Here is a 24,163-nt window from a genome sequence, read left to right on the forward strand (position 1 = left end):
GAAGGAAGGAAGGAAGGAAGGAAGGAAGGAAGGAAGGAAGGAAGGAAGGAATGGATGACCAGACACTGGCCCTTCCTGGCACTGGGCTCTGACTGGGCTGTGACTCCCTAAGAGTAGAACCAACTCCTGTTCACCTCTCTTCCGGCCAGGGCCGGGCAAGTCCCTGAGCCTTGCAGTCAAGATGCTTGGGCCAATCCTGGCCCTGTCACCTGCTAGCTAGAGGGCCCAGGACACCCTTCCCTCTCTGAACCTCAGTGTATTCATCTCTTAAACGGAGTGATGATGGTATCGGACAACATGGAAGTTAACATATAAAAATGCATTCCCCAAAGGGAGAGCAACAAACGAGATGATGCTTGTAAAGTGCTGGGCCTGTTGTGTGGCACGTGGTAAATCCTCATCAGGACACGCTGGCTGCTAACATGAGGAAAGGCACGTGCTCATCAACATCAGGGGTCACTCACTAGCTTCCCAACAGGTGAGTCAGAGGCGATGCAGATACATACCAGACCTTCATGGGCATTACAAACTGTAGTGCCGATGAAGCAGGTGACTGTAAAACAGTCCAAACCCAGGGTGGAAAGGTTCAGTTTTGAGCCCACCAGACTGACTTCTGCTTCTCCTTACTCGCTTTCTACCAGAAATGTCACTACCCAGATGTCACTTTCCTTTCTCCTCCCACTGTGCTGTGCCAGGAAGAACAAAACAAAAAGCATATGGGGTGGGGGGGTAGGAGGGACCGAGGATGTCAGGAAAGCGATTGGTACCTTCCACACGGCTCTCAAAAGAGGAGCTCCAGGGGCACCTGGGGGGCTCAGTGAGTTAAGCCCCCAACTCTTGGTTTTGGCTCAGGTCATGATCTCACAGTTCGTGAGTTCAAGTCACACATTGGGCTCTGTGCTGGCAGTGTGGAGGCTGCTTGGGATTCCTTCTCTCTCTCTCCCCTCTCTCAAAATAAATAAATAAACATTAAAAAAAAAATTTTTTTAAGGAGCTCTGTAAGACAGACTGCAGGCTGAGAAGCTACCAAATGATGTCGGTCCATTGTCAGCAAGACTCTCCTTAAGCCCCATCCCAAGTCCATCACCACTGTATGGGTGGGAAGCCATGCCAGGATCAACACCAAAGCTCCTGGTCTTTCCTGCAACCACAGCCATGGAGACCCGTTCTTCTTGTGACAGGGGAGGAGTAGTATTAACTAATTAATTATTTGCAATGTCCCCATTCTCCTCCTTCTAAAGAGGGGGTGGGCTACTCCAGGAGAATCCACTGTTTTGCTGAGAAAGTAGGAGAAAATGGCTCAGGCTTATGCTGAAGGCATGACACCTTGTGGGGATTCCGAGCAGGTAGGGTAGAAGCAGCAGGAAGATCAGAGCAGGAGAAGGAAAGGAGGAAAGGGGCCGGGGGTGGAGAGAGAGGGCAGGCAAGCCACATTTAAGGAAACAGAATCCATTAGGAGTATTTTGTTGAGAACATGAGGGTTTCTGTTGCTTGACATTAACTCTCAAGACCTGAACGCTCTTCAGGGGAAAGCTCTATCAGTCAACTGAGTACAGGTTTTTGTTTTTTTTTTTAAGTAGGCTCCGCCCAACGCAGGACTTGAACTCAAAACCCTGAAGTCAAGAATCGCGTGCTCTGCCAGGAACCCCTTAGCCAGCCAGATGCCCCTGAAGGACATTTCTTTTAACATTTATCCATTATACTCTGGTGAGGCTTTGTGAATATGCCAGTTCTGACAATTTGCTGACCAGAAAAATCAGGTTTTTATGAAAGAAAAGAAAGGTGACGTATAACTTCCTCCTCAATCTCCATCTCTGAAACCCCTCAAGTCCTACTGAAGAGAACAAATCCTTATTGAGAGGCCCTGAAGAGTTTCCCCTGCATAAATGTGCAGCATAGCGACCATACTTCCCTTTGAAAGAACATTCCTGAAATGTTCAGCCTTTCTCATCCCACTGTTTGTTAAATGGCCTCACAGTCCGGGGACCTGGGAATTGTAATGGACATTCATTTTTGTCCAGCGGTCTTTCACTTGGTGACTCTGGGTGGTTCTGGTGGATCTGCCATATCACAGTACTCTGTCACCCTGACTGGGGACATCCGTGACCCAGGTCCAGCTATGAGGCCCCAGCCCCCAGGCTATATCCACTGACCCTGGAAGGAACATATGACCCAAGCCAGACCAATCAGAAGCCTTCTCCAAGATGGAGCTATGGACACATACACACACATTGTAAAATAGGCAGTGGGTCAAAAAAAAAAAAAAAAAAAAAAAGCCTCTTTCCTCTGGAGACATTTAAGTGGTATGATGTAAGCCTGGAACCATCTGTGACTTTCCTCCCCTGCAGCATGGAATAAATCCATCTGCTTTTGAATTTGCCAACACATACCTGAGAGAACAGACCTGTTGACATGGGTTCTTCCGGTACTTGGTATCGATTTTACCCCGAGACATCCAAATACAATTGCTTTTTCGGGGCGCCTGGGTGGTGCAGTCGGTTAGGCGTCCGACTTCAGCCAGGTCACGATCTCGCGGTCCGGGAGTTCGAGCCCCGCGTCGGGCTCTGGACTGATGGCTCAGAGCCTGGAGCCTGTTTCCGATTCTGTGTCTCCCTCTCTCTCTGCCCCTCCCCCGTTCATGCTCTGTCTCTCTCTGTCCCAAAAATAAATAAAACGTTGAAAAAAAAATTAAAAAAAAAATACAATTGCTTTTTCTTCGATTAAGCTAGTGACAGTTGAACTCATCTTTGCGAACTGATACATGGAAATCAAAGGCAAGAATGTCAATGTACCAAAGACAAACCAGTTTGCTGGACACACACACCACATCCCCATCCACACACACTCACTTTCCCCCCTTTCCTTCTCCCCAGCTTATGCTAATGGGGGTATCTGCACGCTGATGGTAGCACCCAAGTATTCACCATCATCTTTGTAGTGTTATCAGTTCGTGAGTTTGCGCCTTCCCTAACTAAACTGTGCGGAACTCAAACATGACAGCTAGCCTGGCACCTAACACATGACCACCACTGGCGGGGGAAGGCAGGTGGATGGACAGATGGATGCTACTGACCCCACCCAGCCTGTTTCAAACTAGAAACATAGTAGAAATCTTTCTTCCTGCAGGGCCAAATGGGCTATGTCTGGCGATTAGTCAGTATTTGAGAAGTTCAATGCAACCTCCCCCCTGGCTTCAAGGTCACCACTGAAAGAGAAAGCTTTCGGTAAAGCTTCACCACACCCCAGTCCCAAAGAGGAACCATCTAACCAGATGGGGCGACCAGGTGAAGTGCTACAAGGTCAAAGGTCCTCACAAGTTCGTGTTGTTGTAAATGAAATTTGTGCTCGATTTTAAGCCCCACCACCAAGTGCACAGCCCTCTCGAGCACTATGCTAGGAAGATTGTTCAGGACTACTTGGCAGGACAGAGAAAGGGGACAAGCTCAAACCACATTACTACTGCCCACTTTGACATGGAGTTATCCATCCCCTTAGATCTCCTATTCGCTTTGCCAAGCCCGAATCTATCTCACAGATCTTCCCACATTAAAGAATGGAGAAAGGGGGGAAAAAAAACCCACAGACATGGTGCTATGATCTTTATTCAATTAAATGACCTTACAACTAAGAAACAGAAAACATGCTTTTAAGAAACTAATAGCATAATCTCATCCCATTGCACTTTTTAAAAAGTATATTAAACTTTAAAGCCATTCAAAGGCAAGGGTCTAGGAGAAAGTATTTTCAACAAATCATTTTTTAAAGAAAAGAAAAAGAACTCTGAGAAGAAAACCTGTATATGCTCAGGATTAATATTGACCTTTTAAGGCTAAAGTCCATGGCAGCATTTAGCCATCTAGATTAGAAAGCTTTGAGAATCAAATGCAACCTTCCCTTGGTCATAAGAGCACTACATTTAAATTTTAGTTCTGGCACATGAAATTTCTTCCCAGGGAGGAAAAATTTCTTTTGAAAACTTTCTGATTTTAGACCTAGAACTTTGAGAAGTTCCTGATCTGGGGCACTTTTGTCACTAATTTTCAAAGTTGTTTTCTCCTCCCTTTTTATTATTATTATTTATGGCTTAAGGTTTTCTGTACAGGAATGATGAGGGGTTCAAGTCAAAGTGCTGAATTTTGTTTTTAAAGAAAAACAACTTTCAAAATAGTTTTTTCAAAATCCTAACTACACTTGTTAGTAAATAGGATACGTGTACATTCATTTTTCAGAGAAGGCACTATGACATCCTGATTTACAACAGCTTTAAGGAGCCTGGACGATCCTCTAGATGAAAGATATCCCCCTTATTACTCTGAACGTGGGAAACTCTCAGCCAGGGTCTCTGGCGGCAGACCACATATCGTGAGCCTTCGGTAGAAGCTGTCTGTCCACTCGCCTCCAGACAATACTGAATTGCACTTCCCCATCACATGGAGCGGTCTCTCTCGCTGGTCTCTGAGCCACCTGCAATACTGTCTTATCAAAGTGGTGACTCCAGGGCCACAACCCAGACCCCCTGAGGCAATCCCTGACATAAAGCTAGGAATCTGAATGTTTTTAAACAAGCCTCCCAAGTAAGTCTTATGCACTCCAAGGCAGATGAGAGCCACTACCCAAATCATAACTGTAACAGGACATAAGAACACTATTCAATTGCAGCAAATGGTCTCATACAATGGACTTCTTAAAGTGATTTTAAAAAAATCACTTATATACATGGTTTGTACTTTCATGACTGAAGCTTGTCTTCATTATGCCCTTATTCCTTGACTAAAATTTTGTCAGATCGAAATGTAAGCCAGAAAGATGTAGCCCATTCTGGCTACCTTACATGGTAGCCATCCTAAATCACCCTAAATTACATTTCAATAGTTCTATTGGGGGCGGGGGCGGGGAGAAGTCCTATGAAGATTTCCATATAAATTATTAAAAAAAAAAAAAAAAAAAACTCTAGGAAAAAAAATAAAATGTTTATGAGCCAGGTAGAACACTGGATATGACCTAAGGAAACACACTGCCAGTAACAAGGCAGTTTATTTGTTTGCCTAACTTCACGTTAAAAGAGAAAGAACAGATAAAGCAGAACAGTATTCATAGACAATTTTACCAAGTATAAAGCAGGCATTAATACACAAACCTCCACAGAACAGACTTCTTGGCATACTGCTAAAATACGGTAGGACTCCAAAAGATGCTTCCCATCATACACGATCATTAGATTCTTCGTGAAAGAATTGAAATTCTGACTCTATGATTTTTACCATAAAAAGCTAAATGGAAGTATTAAAAAAAAATGAAGAAATATTTTTCCCTGAAATGAATACTTTTCATCGAGATTCCGAAAACCTCCTTTTATACGTTAACAGGAATAGGCCCCGTGTAACCATCTGAAATGAGCACACGAAAATCGCCTGTGTGGGAAGACTGGCCAGGGATGGCAGAGAAACATGGCCAAGCCAACGCTTTCAGTCTGAACTATCCCTCCTCAACAACGTCTCCGACCCACAAACTAAAGGCTGAGGGAAGTTAAGAGGTAAAAGACATTCCTTTCAACCTGATTATAAATCTCCCCAGGACTATTTAAAGCCAGCAACGAGAATGCATCTTGTATCGAAAAAGATGATATAAAACCATCAACTTCCTGTAAAAATAGGCCAAAGAAAATTCATGAAGGATCCTCATTGAGAAAAACTTTATAAACACGCTCCAGAGGCACAGTAAGTTAATAAAAACAAAAATAATAAGGCTTCCCCAGGGTAATTAAGCCAAATTATTTCTTTAAGGTCAAAACAGAAATGGTGACTTAAACAGTTAACTAATCGTAAGACTGCAGAAATCACACGATATATTTATTTTAAAATTTCTAATACTTTAGGATTAAAATAAGTTTTAGACACATCATCCTTTTCTCATTAAAAGCATCGTTCTAGACAATTATTCTGAAAACTATAAATGTGCTTCTACAATGCATTAAAAGCCAAGTATCTCAACATGTGTAAGGCCTTTCGCTAGTAAGGACAAACCTTCAGGAAAATGAGGGGCCACCTGATATGCACCAAAATTTCAAAGAGAAGCTTTCGATTTAATAGTCAAAACTAAGCATCACTGATATGCAAGTAGACAGTTTTCAGAACAAGCTGGAACTTTCCTAAAATTTAATGGCAACTGAAAAAAATAGCAAGAACTTCAGGATAAGACGGTATATAAATATGGAAACATGTAACATGCTTGGAACTAGTTCAGGACTTATAAAAATGCTTCAGTGGTGAGGCATCAAAGAAATAAAAAGAAACTTCCTTGATAAAGAGATTACATGCCACACGAGACTTCTTTGTGCCTTCCGTTCAGACTTCACGTATATAGAACCTACACTTGGATTTGGCCTAAGCCTTCCCTATCTCCCCCCAAAACAAAAAATCTCTTAAGAATTAAGGCTCTCAGACCTGAATGTTTATATAAATACTTGCAGGCAAGTTTTATGAAGTTTTAAAATGTACAATTCACCATTATAAATCAAAGGAAAAGGCAACTAACAGATCAAGTGTTTTTTACCACACAAGGTAAATAAAGGTTTCGTGGATACTTCTAGATACTGTCCACATTTGGGTAGGACTTCGGTCCCTACTAAGCCAAAGCTATTTTAAAGCTACCAACCAATCAAGTGACGTTAAATAAAGGATGAGTCCCTAAACAAAACCGACAATGTTAGTAGCTTCGTTATTAAAAATCTTAGTGCCCAGGAAAAGACAAATGGTTTAGATAAAGACCTGATTTACTGCTAGGCCACAAGAACAGGACAACTAAAGGCAGGAACGTTTGGTAACGTGTTTCCTCTAATCCTTAATAAAGTTCCGTTCTTATGCAGAACTCTCGAAAAAACAAGGCCTCTCAAATGATAACCGTGAGTTATATAGAATACATATATGCATACAAACCTACAAACAGTGAATCTGACCAAGGCACAAGTTCAAGTGACTTATCAGAGGTCACACGGTTCACTGAAACTCAAGTTTTCTTCTTAAAATATCAAGCTCACTCCTCTTATGATGAGCCACTCTGGCTTTTCAAGGCATGTTGGCTTCTTTTCTAGAAAGAAGCTATAGGAATGAAGGCAAAAATAAAATAAAAGTATATCCCACCAAAACTGTTAGCCTGTCAGGTAAAAGACTGGAAATCCCAGGGTACGGTGGATTTCAACGTGATACAATCTTCCCACACTATATGGCAAACAGGATTCTCTAATATCATAAGATTTCAAAAGCGTAATGGCATCGTTTTCAGCCTTTTGTTCCGAAACTTTTGCAAGTTTTGTAAACTGTTTAAAAAGAGTAAGGTATAAAAAGAACGGACAGGTTTCACCCCAAAACAGCATCTTCCATGAGGTTATCCTCAATCCCCTCCCTATCATGTCCTCAAAAGCCTGGATTCAATCTTAAAAGGCACGAAGTGGCACATTCAGGATTTAAAACCACATTTGCATTTTCTCCTTTCGCTTTCTCCCCCTTTAAAGTGCACAAAGCAGAGTAACAAGGAAATAGACACAGGCTTGGATCTATATCAGCAAGGAAAAGAAACGCTTCCAACAGAAATGGAAGTATGATGTAAGAATTTGAAGCCACGGGAAAGGTCTGTTCATTTATTACTGCTGAGTCTCAGCTCTTCCCGGATGATTCCCAGATCTGTGTTCCTCTGGACCTGGACCTGTGGCCGTGGCAGAAACCCAGAAATCGGTAGGGGCTGGCTGCGTTCTCGCTGGATCCTCTTGTGAAGATGCTACTGAGCTTTTTTATCCGCGGGTGGCCTCCCAACAACCGCTTCCCTCACAGCGGCCTGAGTGGAATTACCCATATGGGATGTAGCCTGCAAAAGTCCATTTGTTCAAACACGTAAGTTAATAAAATACAACACAGCGCCGAGAGAGTAAGACCGCGGAGACAAACTTTCAGACATCTCGTTCTACAGCACGGGTACGTTACAGAAAATGGGGAAATGAAGACACAGGTGTTGGGGGAGCAAGTGGCAGCGGCAGACCCCCAAGAGAGCCCACCGAGCCCCTGCTCTGTGACTGTGTGTAGCAGGGCGGGCAGCTCTCCGGGCTTCTCACAAGCTTCTGACTTAACCGATCTGTTCATGCTACTCAGAAAAAGAAATCAATCAGGGTCTCAAGTATCTGTAAATCTGGAGGCCACGTCAATGTCAAAAGCCACTGCTTGTTGAAAGATCTGAAGTGAAAGAGATGCCATCCATTAGAACTCAAAACAGAAAATTTTCAAAGCTCTTGATTTTCAGGGAAGCAAATTAACCTCAGATCAGGGAGAATCACAGGAATCGTCTGAAGAGCATGTGGTTAGAAGTTTCCCATGATAAACACAGTATGTCCAAGTTGAAACTCTGTTTGCATTAGAGGAGAGTTTTTAGGCATGAAAACAAAATAATAGGATTAAATATGAATATCCTCAGAAGGATGATGCAACATAATGTCTATCAAAAAAACCCAAAACAAAACAAAAAGCCAGGGGAAGTTTCTCACACCTTCTTTCACTAGGAAACTCTTTCAAATGGAAATACTTTACAATAAAAGCACAAGCATCCGTCCCTTATCAACCCTCAGCCTTGTCAGCTGGCACCACTTACCTGCTCTAACACGTACGCTGCACCAGAATCAATTGCTCCGCCCAGCTCACGATATTGACCAGAATACCTGATGTATCCCCACGTGAGAAGGGCTATTAACAGCAGTCCAACCATGCAGTTGAACAGCTGGGCCACAACCTCAAGACCAACAAAGCCAGTGAGGCCTGAGGCGATGTACAAAGCCACAATGCCTGTGAAAAGCACTGCGGGGGTTCGGAAGGTGCTGAAGACATTCTTGCTACCATTGTGTTTGCAGAAATTCTCATACAGTTCGTTGATTTCCTCCTCTAGCTCCTGCTGATAGCGGAGACTAAAATCCTTCCCACCCATCTTCTTGGTCTTCTTAAAATGGTCCAGAGCAAGTTGTTTGAATTCACAGTGCTTCTCCTCTAGAATGTCTGGAGACAAATAAGGTTTCTCTCCTCCACAAACCTAACAAGAATAAAGACATAGGTGTTGAAGATGCCTTCGAAAACAGGTGCCCAACAAAACAAGTGAAAACACTGCAAAAGAATGTTTTAAGATATTAGAAATGAACTGTAAAATGGTGACCAAGACCAATAAAGTCTGGTTTCACCTCCTCTGAAAAGTGAACTTACATAACCAGGGTGACACTGATCAGTGACAGCAACGACACCGTAAGAAAGCCTTGGTTAGAAATGGTAATAACTGGAAGACCCCTATTACCCAGGGGACCTGAACACAGCTTTGCTGCCTCATCACGTTAAGATACGGTAAACAGGGTGAGGTTGGGCTTCCGAAGGCAGCAACAGGCCCAGGTTATATAGATCTTTCAGAAGACGACACATGCCCAACATACCTCCTCCATGTTGTTGTAATAGATGTCTTTGGCAGACGCCGCAGCTGCTAAATTGTTGGCTTCAGCAGTGGCCTTTTAAGAAAGGAAAGCATAAACTATGGATCCTTCCTCTTTTAACATTCTTCCACCATCTCCTCTCACCCTATCCCCGTTCACTTTTTTATGATCCTTCTGCCATTATTTAGGTTCCCATATAGCCCTATTTATAAAATAAAATATAACTTTTCTTCCAAATTTTCTGCCCCAAAAGTTCTTATATGTAAGAATCTTATCGTAAAGTAAACTTCTAAAAATATCATTCCCTTTGCTTCAATTTTAAATGTTAAGAAACAGATATAAGTCAAAAAAGGGAAAAATTTATCTGTATATGAATCCCAAGCTCTGGCTTCCTTTGTGAAAATGTTTCACTATTAAAGAAATAAACCTTTGGGGGCGCCTGGGAGGCTCAGTCAATTGAGTGTCCGACTTCGGCTCAGGTGATGATCTCGCAATTTGTGAGTTCGAGCCCCGCGTCAGACTCTGCTGTCAGCACAGAGCCCTCTTCAGATTCTCTGTCGTTCCCCGCCCCACCCCTCCTTATGCACACATGCTCTCTCTCACTCTCAAAAAGAAACATTAAAAAAAAAAAAAAAAAAAAAAGGAGGGGGACCTGGGTGGCTCCGTCGGTTAAGCGTCTGACTTCAGTTCAGGTCATGATCTCGCGATTCGTGGGTTTGAGCCCCACGTGGGGCTCTGTGCTGACAGCTCAGAGCCTGGAGGCTGCTTCGGATTCTGTGTCTCCCTCTCTCTCTCTGCCCCTCCCCTGATCACACTCTGTGTGTCTCTCTCAAAAATAAACAAACATTGGGGCGCCTGGGTGGCGCAGTCGGTTAAGCATCCGACTTCAGCCAGGTCATGATCTCGCAGTCCGTGAGTTCGAGCCCCGCGTCGGACTCTGGGCTGATGGCTCAGAGCCTGGAGCCTGCTTCCCATTCTGTGTCTCCCTCTCTCTCTGCCCCTTCCCCGTTCATGCTCTGTCTCTCTCTGTCCCCAAAATAAATAAACGTTGGAAAAAAAAAAAAAACATTATAAAAATTTTAAACAACAACAAAAATAGAAGAAACATTTGGCAGTAAATTACCTTATGTTATGCACCTGAAAGTCAGAAATTATATATTTTAATGAAATTACATCTTGAAAATACCAAAATATTGAAAATAAAAATCTCTGAAAACAAAAAACCTGACTAAAGAAGTATGTCAGGATTTAGTAGACCACAGATAATAGGAAAGTAATTTGTCTAAGATGAGTGGGCCCGGCCTACCAGGCGTAATAAAAAAACAGTGCTGTCCCCGGGATGTCTGGCGGGAAGACCAGGGGAGATCCGTTCTGCTTTAACTGTACCACCAGAATACGCACAAAAAACCCAGAAGGCAGTCACACTCCCATTCTCATATATGGGTCACCAGTAACCAAACAGGATCACTTAAGAGGTCAAAGAAGTGCTCACCTGAAGCATGGACTTGGGATGAGGCAGATCTTCTCCTTGGTAAATTTTAATATATGCCTTAGGATATAAACGTAAAAAGAACTATGAACAATGCCATTCTGTCACATTCAGTCACATTTTAACTTTTTAAAAGTGACCGTACAACTGCATTTTCCTAAAGACCTAGATCAACACCCAGGAATTAGCAAAAACACAACACACCTTTGAGTGCATGTTAGCGTATTTTGAGTTAACTGAAAGTAGCTCTCAAGCAGCACGAGCCTACCAAGGCTAGGATTCCCACCAGATTCCCCATGCACACTGGCCTCACCACTGCCTGTGGGCACAGTGACCATCCGCCTTGAGGTAGTCGTGTCACATCTAGGTGCCGTCTCCTCCTACTCACAGCAACTTCCTAACCACCTCCTGTCCACACCATCTTCCTTGAGGAACAATCTTCCTTTAGCCACAGTAATTACTCCTCTAAGAAAGTGCAAAGAACATTCATTTGGTTCCTAGACCGATACTGCCACCCAGTGGCCCGCTCCTGGAAGGACCCCGAAGGCTCTGAAAATGCCTCTCACCATCTCCCCGTGAAACTTTCCCCCTTCAGCTTTAAAATAGTGAAATTCAAAGTTAGTTTACAGCCTAGATCAGTTTCACCAAAAATCACATTATTTTGATAATTAAAACCCATATTTACCTTAAAATACTCCAATAGCCCCCGACAGGTGACTTTTGAGCCATTGATCTCCTTTTCCATTAAATTAGCCGGGTTTAACACAAATGGAATCAGGGTCTGCAACTGCTCTTTGAACTCACTGGCAATATCTGTTCATGAGACCACGAAGAAGCAGACAATAAGCGAAGCAGACTTACTCAACCAAGCTGAGCATAAAATGTGATCTTCATAGTCTGTTTTTTTTTTTTTTTTAATTTTTTTTTTTTTATTTTTCAACATTTATTTATTTTTGGGACAGAGAGAGACAGAGCATGAACGGGGGAGGGGCAGAGAGAGAGGGAGACACAGAATCGGAAACAGGCTCCAGGCTCTGAGCCATCAGCCCAGAGCCCGACGTGGGGCTCGAACTCACGGACCGCGAGATCGTGACCTGGCTGAAGTCGGACGCTTAACCGACTGCGCCACCCAGGCGCCCCTTCATAGTCTGTTTTAACATCTGCTAGTTGAAAGTGAAGGGAGGGGGTCCCAACTGTGTCTGACACTCTCTGCCTATGACCAGGCTGCTGTCGGACCTCTGTCTAAATGTACCCTCACCATCTCCTTCCCTCCCTTCTCAGGATTGTTTGCGGGTTTTTTTTTTTTTTTAAGTGTATTTGTATTTATTTTGAGAGAGACAGAGAAAGAGGGAGAAGGAATGAGCGGGGAAGGGGCAGAGAGACAGGGAGAGAGAGAATCCCAGGCAGACACGAAACTCCACGCTGAGCCCAAACGGGGGCTCAACCTCATGGGCCTGAGCCAAAATCAGGAGTTGGACACTTAGCTGCCTGAGCCACCCAGGCACCCAGGAAAGGATTTTCTAAAACACGACTTTAAAAGTACTTCACAAGAAGCAAAAACAATATAACAGCAGGGAGGGGGACAAAACATAAGAGACTCTTAAACACAGAAAACAAACAGAGAATTGCTGGAGGAGTTGTGGGAGAGGGGATGAGCTGAACGGGTCAGGGGTATCTACTCCTGAAATCATTGTTGCACCATGTGCTAACTAACGTGGAGGTAAATTATAAAAAATAAATAAGTTATAGAAAGTAAAGAATGCAAAAAAAATACATAATAAACCTTCAAAAATAAAAATAAAAGTACTTCAAAAAATCAAAAGTGAATGAATTCAACCACATTAAAACTAAGGCACCATTAAAAAAAAAAAAAAAAAAAACAAGACACAGATGGGAGAATATATGTGCAACACATAACCAACCAGCAAAGCTTCATATCTTAAAATACACATATAGGATCTATACGTTGCATAGAAAGACAAGCCCCATCTAAAACTGAACAACAGGCATAAGAAGGAACTGCAGAGGAAAGGAACCATGAAGGAAACATGAATGTAACTAAATACATGAAAAGATATTCAATCCCATGAACAATCAGAAAAATGCAATTTAAGACCATAATGACATATTATTCTATATCACTAATTTGGCAAAAACTAGAAGTCTGAAAATACCAGGCACTGCCAAGGATATGGACCAATGGGAACTTCTGTACACACTGATGAAGGGAGCATAAACTGGAACTACACTTTGGGAAACGATCGGCATTATCCAGTTGAGGGGAAAATACACAGATTCCAACATCCGGTAGTCTTGCTCCCAAAGCACATACCCTCTGGAAACTCTCATTTATCCATATATACCAGATTGTGCATGGCAGCACTGTTCATAATAGCAAGTAACTGGAAAAGCTTATATTTCTATTGAGAATAAACTGCGTTATATTCACAGAAGGCACAATTATGCACAACGAAAGTGAATGAACTACAACTACATGCAATGATACAGATAATGTCAGAAATAAAACACTCAATGAAATGCAATGCATATTGTTTTTAATAAGTCAAAATTAAAGAAACTTGGCAACAAACTGATTCAAACACAAGCAATAGTTGTTTTTTTTTTTTTTAATTCAAGGGTAGAATAAGCAAAATTTAGAACAGTGGTGAATTCTGTGGGGAGGCAGGGAGATGGGATAGGGAAGCAGCACACAAATGCGGAAAACAGTACTGGTAATGTTCTAGACAAGAATTGGCAAACTACAGCCCTTGGGGGCAAATACGGCCTGCAAACTGTAATTGTAAATAAAGTTTTATTGCAACACAACCATGTCTTCACTTATGCATTGTCTATGGCTGCTTTCTTGCTACAACAACAAAGCTGAATAACTGTATGGCCCACAAAACCTACAATATTTACTATCTGGTCCATCACAGAAAAAACTTGTCAATTCTGGTTCTAGATATTAAGTTGGGCAGTAGGTTTGTGATGTTTATTATATGATGTACTAAGCCTTACTTATATAAGTTCCATGTATTCTTTTACATGTGTAATACTGCTACATTCTTTGGTAGTTAGGCCAAGCTTTCTTCTGTACTGGTTCATCAGCTGATCTCCTTTTCCCCTACTAGGGGCCTGTTTCTTAGAATACAGTCACTCTTCACAAACTAAATAAACATGCTATCCTTATGTGTACTAAATTCTCCAGTTTGTTTGATTTTTTTTTTTAAGTGTATTGATTTATTTCAAGAGACAGAGGGAGAGAGAGAGAGAGAGAGAGAGAACGAGCGTGGGAGCAGAGGAGGGGCAGAAAGAGAGGGAGAGAGAGAGAATCCCAAGCAGGCTCTACACCATCAGCACAGAGCCTGACGCGGGGCTCGAACTCACGAACCGTGAGATCACGACCTGAGCCTTACCTGACTGAGCCACCCAGGCATCCCTGTTTGTCTTTTTATAACATGCATAAAACTATTACGTACTCAAACCGACACCATTTTTCTTTGGCAATTTCTTTTATTCCTCCAAATTTTAAGGAGTCGTTCCCCAATTCCAGAGGTCTAATAAAATTAAATTTGTCCCCATGCTTTAATTTTTATAATTTAACTTTGTAATCTATCTAGAATTTATTTATGCTTCATAAATTGAAATCTACATGGCATTTCTCTGTAAATAGTAATAGGTACTTCTCATCTCCACCAACTCACATCCCATCTTAAATAGCTGACCAATTATAAAATCTCTTGACATCGAAAAATTGTTTAGGTTTATGTCCTACCAAAAAGTAAATTGGTACCGATCTCCCATCCAAATACTCTTAATTCTATATTCTCCTCAGGATGGCGCCAAAGTATGGCCTATGCAAACGTTAAAAAGGGATCAATCCCCATATTACATATTGATTAGTGGCTTAATGTATGATAAAGGTGACATTTCAACTGGTGGGGCAAGCTGGACTATTCTATAAATACTTTTGGAACAAATGAGCCGCCATTCGGAAGTAAGATGAATCTAAATTGGATCATAAGTTATAATGTGAAAGATGAAACTGCAAAATTTCGAGAAAAAAATGGGACAAACTCTTCATGACTTGAAGCAAAAAACGCCTAAAATTGTGCGTATACTATGCTATTCTGTGTATACAGTATTCATATCTGCTGGCACAGTCTAAAGAAAACTCTGGAAGCCTATAAAAATGGAAGACAGACTTTTCACTGAATACTTTTTAATCCTTTTTGAGATTTTAAACATGTGAATGTATCACGTATTCCAAAAAAAAACCTTTTTTTTTTTTTTTATGGCTTCAACTTTTATCATATTGGAAGACTAAGGGCTTCAAAAATATTTCACTCAAGGAACTGGCACAATCTAGTCACCACAGACTGTTCCTAAACCCAGTTTTACCCAGATTTAAAGACCCTTAAGCATTAATGTTTCTCTGAAGGCTGTACCAAAATACTAGTTTTAGACTCAGAATAGACAAGAATGGTCTCCTGATAATCTCAAAATCTCGTGCTGTCAAAAAAGACAGTGCCCTACAAACTCTTCAGGTTAATTTCTAGCTAAACAACTCCGTGGTGGGGCACCTTGGTGGCTCAGTCCTCGATTTCGGCTCAGGTCATGATCCCAGAGTCACAGGATCAAGCCCTGAGTCGGGCTCCATGCAGAGCATGGAGGCTGCTTAAGATTCTCTCTCTTTCTCTCTCTCCCTCTGCCCCTGTAACCTGCTCATGCTCTCTAAAATAAACTTAAAAAACAAAAACAAAACAAAACAAAACTCAGTGGTTACTGCATTAAGTCTCTCTGCTCTAGAAAATACAAAGATGACAGTTTTCTTTATGGTGATGACACAGTCATCTGTGTCTGATGAAAAGGGTCTTAAAAGTGAGCTAATCTAGCCAACAGGAAGCAGCAGCAGTTAAGCAGTAATTACACCAAAACTAAGATTGTGTTTGGCAAGTGTTCACCTCTGAATAAATGGTCATTCTTTAAAAATAAATAAAACAGGGGCGCCTGAGTGGCTCAGTCGGTTAAGCAGCCGACTTTGGCTCAGGTCATAACGGTCTGTGAGTTCAAGTCTCATGTCAGGCTCTGTGCTGACAGCTCAGAGCCTGGAGCCTGCTTCAGTTTCTGTCTCCCTCTCTCTGCCCCTCCCCTGCTCACACTGTCTGTCTGTCTGTCTGTCTGTCTGTCTCTCTCTCTCTCTCTCTCTCTCAAATAAAAAATAAACATTAAACAAAAATTAAAAAAAAAAAAAAAAGATCCTCCTATGGATTAGGCCTAACTGCTCTCAAGCTAATGTCTTTCTCAGGTTATATGGAATAGGGCAGCAGGATCTCAACCAAGTCACTGCACAAGGATATACTTGAGAAAATACAGCAACTAGGCATTTTCTTTAACTCTGAAAAGTACATCAGCTCTATTTACAGGTCCCCCACAATAAAGTGTATGTGGTTCTCAGTCAAGCACCTGCCAAATACTCCGAGTCACCATTTGCAATTTAGCATCCAATTTATGCTTCACTCAAAACCCTTCTTTTAAACACCGTTTAGATTTCCTAAAATTACAAAATATCTGTCTCCAAAGCTACGAAGTACACAGACCTTTGCAGAGCTAGTAAGAATTCTTTGGGAACAATCCTAATGACTATAGTTCCTGAAACAGACACACAAGGGCAGATTAGAAACATATTGTTGAAGTAAAGCAAAAAAGGAATTTTTTATTTTTTCAGATCTTTTCTTAAAAACATAATTATAAATACTATTTTGGAATAAATAGGATCATACAACATATGCTACTGTGCAATCTTTCTACATTTAATAATATGTCATAGACAACTATGTAAATACATACAGATCCATCTATCTACCTTAACCTTTTAGAAGACTTTTAATAACTTTTTTAAATAAGCTTTTAAAAGCGCAGAGGTACTAGGGCGCCTGGGTGGGTCAGTCAGTTAAGTGTCCATCCAGCGCTCGATCTTGGCTCAGGTCATGATCTCACAGTTCGTGGGATCAAGCCCTGAATCAGGCTCTGTACTGTCAGCCCAATGTTTGGGATTCTCTCTCTCCCTCTCTCTCTCTGCCCCTCCCCTGCTTGCCCTCTATCTCTCAAAATAAATTTTAAAAAATAGTTTTAAAAGTGCAGATGTACCATAATTTCACTAACTCCTCAAAAACACCCATTTGTTTCCAATTATTCCCTGTTATGTTACAGTAATATATATCCTTGTCCATACATCTGCTTAGTTGAAATTCTGGATCAAAGGACATAAACATTTAAAATTTTGATACCGACACATAAAGACTGAATCTGTACCAATAAATTTGCACTTTGTTAATTATTTTGCTGCTACACATATTTTTATGAGTATATACTGACCATTTGCATTTCTTCTTTGGGGACTTGCCTTTTCACGTAAGAGAGGAAGATTTTAACCTTATAAATGTGTTTTGAACATCAATGGTGGATGAGGGAACCAAATAATAATCATGAGGCTAAAAGTTGCTTATACAGAATTTGTTCCCTATTTTATAAATATATGAAAATTAGCACACTGAATACTCAGTGATAAGCTGTTCATAATTTTTAAATACATACAGGGTTGAACAGTACCCCCCCAAAATGCATATCCTCCTGGAATCTCAGAATGTGACCTTGTTTGTAAATTACATACATAACTAGTTGAGATCCTACTGGATTAGGGTGGAACCTAAATCCAAACAGTGGTGTCCTTACCAGAAGAGAGAACACACAGAGATACACAGAAAGAAGGCAGCCATGTGATGACAGAGCTCGGAGTGACACAGCTACAAGCCACGGGGTGCCCAGGCTTGCCAGCAAACCCCAGAAGCTAGGAGAGAAGCACGGGACAGATTCCCCCTCAGAGCTTCCAGAAGGAATCAATGCTGACACCATGATTTTGGAATTCTGGTCTCCTGAACTGTTAGGGCAGTAAATCTCTGTTGTCCTAAGCCACCAGTTTGTGGTACTTTGTTACAGAAGTCTTAGGAAAGATACAATACACAAACCCAACAGCGATACAAAATTTCAAAGCTCAGGGCTACAAAACAGTTAAAAGAAACTTTTCCTATTTCCTAGAATAACATAATGAAAGTGATGAATTTTAAATTTTTTTTTCAACGTTTATTTATTTTTGGGACAGAGAGAGACAGAGCATGAACGGGGGAGGGGCAGAGAGAGAGGGAGACACAGAATCGGAAACAGGCTCCAGGCTCTGAGCCATCAGCCCAGAGCCCGACGCGGGGCTCGAACTCACGGACCGCGAGATCGTGACCTGGCTGAAGTCGGACGCTTAACCGACTGCGCCACCCAGGCGCCCCGAAAGTGATGAATTTTAAAACAGAATGTTTTAAAATGTTAAAATGCTTGAAAATACCGAGGAATGCCATTCTGTATGTTTATCCCCGAAAACGTGGGACCACCCTGAGGCAAGCCCACTCCCTCCTCAGATTCCTCATTTAGGAATCCCCTGGGCACCTCCTCGCCCAGTGAGGACCAAACCAGAGTTTAGGTTTGAACGTAAAAGTATGTCTAATAATAGAGTATCACCACCCAAAAGGAACACATCACCTACACACCCAACTTTCTCTACACGCTCCACTCAGAAAGTACCTGTTACTGCTTTTCAAGTAAAAGGTTCTAGCTCCAAACTTGGATTTCTGAATTGCCATCTAAGAGGCTCTGAAGTCTCCTGCTCAGGAAAGCTGCCAACCACATAAAAATACCACACAGGGACAAACAGAAGATAAAGCCTCTCAAACTCAGTTCCTTTAGCAGTATTAAGACCAGCTGGAATGTAAATCTTAAGGTGAACAAGTATATTAATGTTCTTGGATCAAATAAGTCCAATAAATTGAAAATGATGCATTTTGTGTTTAATATGAGGCCATGAAAAACTTCCACTTCAAAAGTTCTCCTGGTAACTAAACATTATATACCCTCTAAATTATTTCCTCAGGTCGCCTGGGTGGCTCAGCTGATTAAGCATCTGACTCTCTGATCTTGGCTCAGGCCATGATCTCAGGGTTCATGACATGGGAGCCCCGTGTAGGGCTCTACACTGATTCTCTCTCTCTCTCTCTCTCTGCCCCTCCCCCACTTGTGTGCTCTCTCTCTCTCAAAATAAATAAATAAATAAACATTTAAAAATAAAAAAATAGGGGCACCTGGGTGGCTCAGTCAGTTAAGCGTCTGACTTCAGCTCAGGCCATGATCTCACAGTTCATGAGTTTAAGCCCCACATCGGGCTCTGTGCTGACAGCTCAGAGCCTGGAGCCTGCTTTGGCTTCTGTGTCTCCCTCTCTCTCTGCCCCTCCCCGGCTCATACTCTGTGCCTCTTTCAAAAACATATAGAAAAAAATTTTTTAATAAAAATAAATAATTTCCCCCAAAATAACAGAAAAACTTCTATTTTAGCACAATATGACTCTGGGGCAAAAAGATTCTAGATGTGAATCTCTACCCCATCACTTATCAGCTGAGTACTTTGAGCAAGTTACTTAACTTTCCTAAGCCAATTTCTTCATCTGTGAGATACAGGAGAGAATATCTGCATATGGAACCACCGGGAACAGTAAGTGTGAAAGTGAACTACCACAGCACTGGTTCTATGGTCTGAATGTCTGTGTCCCTCTCGAATTTGGTATGTTTAAATCCTAACCTCTAAAGACGGTGGTATTAGCAGGTGGGGCCTTTGGGAGGCGGTCAGGTCACCAGGGTGGAGGAGCCCTTGTGAAGGGGACTAGTGTGCTTACACAAGAGACCTCACAGAGCTGGCTAGTCCTTCCACCACATGAAGGAACCAGAGGCCTGAGAGCAGGAAGACAGCCCTCACCCGACTGTGCTGGCACTCTGACCTTGGACTTCCACCCTCCAGAGCTATGAGAAACAAATTTCTGTTGTTTACAGCCGCTCAGTATACGGCATTTTGCGACAGCACCCCAGACAGACTAATGGCGGGGAACATGGCTGAGCCTCTAAAAATGGCAGCTATTTCCATTCCAACTTTACCAGGAACCTGAGAAGCTCAGACACGTTTATAAACAAAAGTGCTAGTTTTACACCTGTGTAAACGGAGGGCTAGCCATTAAATGAGTCAACGTCTTAATGAATAAGGAACAAAAATAAGATAATGGAATCCAAGAGTCCCGACTCTAATTTCTCCAAGCTGCCATCTAGGCAACACCTCCTGATAATCGCACGTGACCCGGCATCAGGTTTTGCCATAATCACAAAGAAGATGAAAACAAACAGCCAAGCCATGCATCATGTTACCATCCTTTGGCAACTTAATTTTACTTGATAAGTATTAGCTAACCAACGTTTACTCTTTTATTTTAGTACTGCTATCTCTTGTAAGCCAGTAATTACAACACGTCTCTTAGAAAGACATCAATATTACCACCACCATTTCAGATGGAAAAATTAAGGTAAACTCGGATGGTCACAGTACGGCAGATGTAAAAACTAAAGTAGACTCTAACTACCATTCTTTCTAAGAAAACATACTATTCCTCTTAAGCATTCTCTGGACTTGTAACTGATATTTTCTGGTCACTGGTTCATTCCAAAGCTCACATCACATGTCTAGAATAACATGACTTGTGACACACCTTTCAATTTCCCATCAAAGTCAGGGCTTGTGGCCACCTGGAGCCCTGGATGCGGCAGGAGAAAGCAAGTGACGTTGGAGAAGCATGAGTGAATGTGATTTCGGACATTCTGAATTTCTTCATGCTGATGTTCTTTTACCTGCCAACGAAGACCAACAATTTACAAAAGACCAGTTGTGTTTCTGCACTGGGAACCAATGGTACAGGGCAAAGGAGAGAAGATATCCCAACTCTGGTGCATCAGAGCAGCCTATGTTTTGTCCAATGAAGAAACTAAGGACGCTAGAAGCAATAAATGCATACATTTGATTAACCATGGCCTGGCTCCTTTAGCCACTCAAGAACACGTACTGAAGACTTTCTTTTACAAAAAAGAGGATTGCACGATACTGGAGAAGAACAAGGGAAGGTTTGCTTGTGGGCAGAAGGAGGATGTAAGTAGCTAGTAGCGATTGACAGAGGACTCCTGTATTTTAATTTTGGAGAACAGGCTAAGCCGGTTTATATCCACCCCAAAACAAGCAAGAACTGTGAATAAGAACAACAGAACAAAAGTTCTGAATAGGACATTCTAAAGGCACATGGAGAACCTGGTGTAAAACATGAAATGGAAATTACAGTCAAAGCTCGGGCCTTTGCCAGGAGAGTCCTTCTCTGCAGTCTCTGTGCATTACATACCCAGGCTCTGTGCTCTTACATAAGCACTATTAGTGTGCCGATATCTGTAAGTATTTAACGCTTAAATTTTCTATAATCTGCTTTAAATACAATAACTAAAGGCAAATGAGAACGTTATCAAGACGTGTAGGTAACTCCTCAGAAGATTGCATTTCTATTTACCTGCAGGCGCTTATCCAAAAAGGACATTCCTCCCTGTAGTCCGTAGCTGTATTCATAGGGGAAACTCCAGTCTCGAACCAAAAACATCAGCGTCTATTTAGGAAAAGAGCAGAGCATGTCACAAGGCTGCATAAATGCATTTTCAAAATAACAACTGAAATACCTCTTTGCATAATGCCAGCTTCTTCAAAGGGAGCAACAAAATGTGAAGGATGTATTTCTTCCGTAAAGTCTTAGGAACCTTATAAACACTCAAGGACACGTAAAAGCCAAATGTGTGGTCACTAGGGGCGCCTGGGTGGCTCAGGCGGTTGGGCATCCGACTCTTGACTTCAGCTCAGGTCATGATCTCATGGTTCGTGAAATGGAGCCCCATGTCAGCTCTGTGCTGACAGTGTGAAGCCTGCTTGGGATTCTCTCTTTCCCAAAATAAATAAACATTTTAAAAAACATATTAAAAAAACAAAACAGGGACTCCTGGGTGGCTCAGTCAGTTGAGTGTCTGACTTCAGCTCAGGTCATGATCTCGCGGTTCGTGGGTTCGAGCCCCATGTCGGGCTCTGTGCTGACAGCTCAGGGCCTGGAGCCTGCTTCGGATTCTGTGTCTCCCTCTCTCTGTTCTTCCCCTGCTCACAGTCTGTCTCTCTCTCAAAAATGAACAAAAATTTTAAAAAAACTTTTTTTAAACAAAACAAAACAAATGTGAGGTCACTATAACCTATCTGCTGTTTTTGTTCCCATGGGTTCATAAGAGCAGAAGGAAGAAATTGATGAGAAGATGTCAAATCTGGGGCTGTGCTATAAAGACAAGTATAAAGAACAGAGTAAAGGACAAGAAAACAACATGGTAGCAGCTAATCATAAAATCAGATCTACTTTAAATGTTAGAAAGGAAAACTAAACATCAAAAAAAAAAATTTTTTTTTTTTTTTAACACAAAAGGAGCGCCTGGGTGGCTCAATTGGTTAAGCGTCAGACTTCGGTTCAAGTCATGATCTCGTGGTTCATAGGTTCAAGCCCCGCATCGGGCTCTGTGCTGACAGCTCAGAGCCTGGGGCCTGCTTCGGATTCTGTCTCTTCCTCTCTGTCTGTCCCTCCCCTGCTTACAGTCTGCCTCTCTCTCTCTCTCAAAAATAAACAAACACTAGAAAAAAAATTTTTTAAAAGAAAGGAAAACTAAATTAAGTAATACTTAAAGCTCCTCTAATCTCACTGCGGCTACTATGCATTCTCACCCTCATGAAACAATTAACTAAAGCAGGGGCCGGAAAACTTTCGTAAAGGACCTAAGAGTAAGTATTTTAGAAGTATTTAAGTATTTAAGAAGAAGAGGCTGTGGACAAATAAGTGTAGCTGTGTTCCAATAAAACTTTATGTAAAATTTAAATGCCAGTGTCCACAGCTAATTTACACGTCACGAAATATTATTCCTCTTTTGAGTTCAATCACTGAAGAATATAAAAACCACTCCTAACTCACAGGTCTTATAAAAACAAGCCGCTAGCCTGATCTGGCCTGTGTCCTGCAGCTGGCTGATCTCCAAACTGAAACAAAGACATGAATTACATTATAGTTAACACTCTACCTGGAAGGGTTTTTGGAAAATTTCATCCATTGCCAGACGACCATATTCTGTGAAGAGCTTTGAAAAAGAAAAGTTAATGGCTTGTTAGGCCAAATTATTTAAAGTATTTCTATGGGTATTCTTTAGCAAAGAACTCATTTAACAGACTCAATACTACTCATATGAGACCACAGTTCTACGGCTTCAAAAACTCAGAGAGCCAGGAACCTTACAATAACCTGTTATTCCTATCTCACATCCCATATCCCAATTCTTTAACAAACCCAGAAGCCAACCACTCACAGCTTCTATGTGGCTTGGAATATTACACAGCTTCCTAACTGGCCTCCCTGCCTCACCCTTGCTCCGCCCGCCAGACTATTCTCAATACAGCAGCCTGGGTGGCTGTGCTTTGAGAAGTTAGTTAGATCGCACGATGCCTCTGCTTAAAACCCTCCAACCTAATCGTATAAAAGGCAGCCCCTTACGGTGAGATCTGGCTACACTGGCCCTCTTTGCTCTTCCTCCAGCACGCTGGGCACAGTGCTTGCCTCAGGGACTTTGTTTCTGACTCCTTGTGCCTACAATGTTCTCCCCCCAAATAGCTGCACAATCAGTTCCCTCACTTTTTACAGTCCAAATGGCTCCTTCTCAAAGAAGACTTCCGGACCAACTACTGAGAGGATTACAAGTCTCCCCACAATTCTTCCTACCCCGTGTCTTTCAAATATTTTTCCTTAACCCACCTCACTACGCTACACACCACACCTTTACTTACTTGGACAGTGCCTGCCTTCACTACTAGCAGATACACTCCAGGAGGGCAGGAATGTCTGCCTGTTCTGGGCACTGTCTCTCAGGCAGCGGGAGGAATATGGGGCCAGGAGCATATATGGCATGCAAATGACCAAATGAGCAAATTCTCTACGGTTAGGGTTTACACGTCCGTTTATGTCTATGTCCTTATGAAGCCTCGCACTAAAAGTACAGCAAAACGGGGGCACCTGAGTGGCTCAGTCAGTTAAGCCTCCAACTCTTGACTTCAGCTCTGGTCATGATCTCACGGTTTGTGAGATCGAGCCCCGCGTCAGGCTCTGCGCTAACAGCACGGAGCCTGCTTGGGATTCTCTCTCTCTCTCTCTCTCTCTCTCTCTCTCTGCCCCTCCCCTGCTCACATTCTCTCTCTC

General features: G+C 42.1%; 1 protein-coding gene across 2 annotated transcripts in view; it reads right to left on the reverse strand.

Moving 5' to 3' along the window:
- Positions 1-3,584: 3,584 nt before the first annotated feature.
- Positions 3,585-24,163, reverse strand: part of ATL3 (atlastin GTPase 3) — a 50,169-nt gene continuing 29,590 nt past the window's right edge. For both annotated transcript variants that reach the window (XM_040466067.1, XM_040466066.1), the window contains exons 6-13: positions 22,998-23,054; positions 21,413-21,505; positions 20,573-20,711; positions 11,626-11,753; positions 10,944-11,000; positions 9,455-9,526; positions 8,635-9,066; positions 3,585-7,860 (exon numbers count right to left, since the gene is read on the reverse strand). In XM_040466067.1, coding sequence (XP_040322001.1) covers positions 7,774-7,860; positions 8,635-9,066; positions 9,455-9,526; positions 10,944-11,000; positions 11,626-11,753; positions 20,573-20,711; positions 21,413-21,505; positions 22,998-23,054 — 1,065 coding nt within the window. In that variant the 3' untranslated portion in view covers positions 3,585-7,773. The remainder of the gene's footprint in view (positions 7,861-8,634; positions 9,067-9,454; positions 9,527-10,943; positions 11,001-11,625; positions 11,754-20,572; positions 20,712-21,412; positions 21,506-22,997; positions 23,055-24,163) is intronic.

This window comes from Herpailurus yagouaroundi, unplaced genomic scaffold, assembly GCF_014898765.1.
Source record: "Herpailurus yagouaroundi ecotype Mexico unplaced genomic scaffold, PumYag 569, whole genome shotgun sequence".
NCBI classification, from domain to species: domain Eukaryota; kingdom Metazoa; phylum Chordata; class Mammalia; order Carnivora; family Felidae; genus Herpailurus; species Herpailurus yagouaroundi.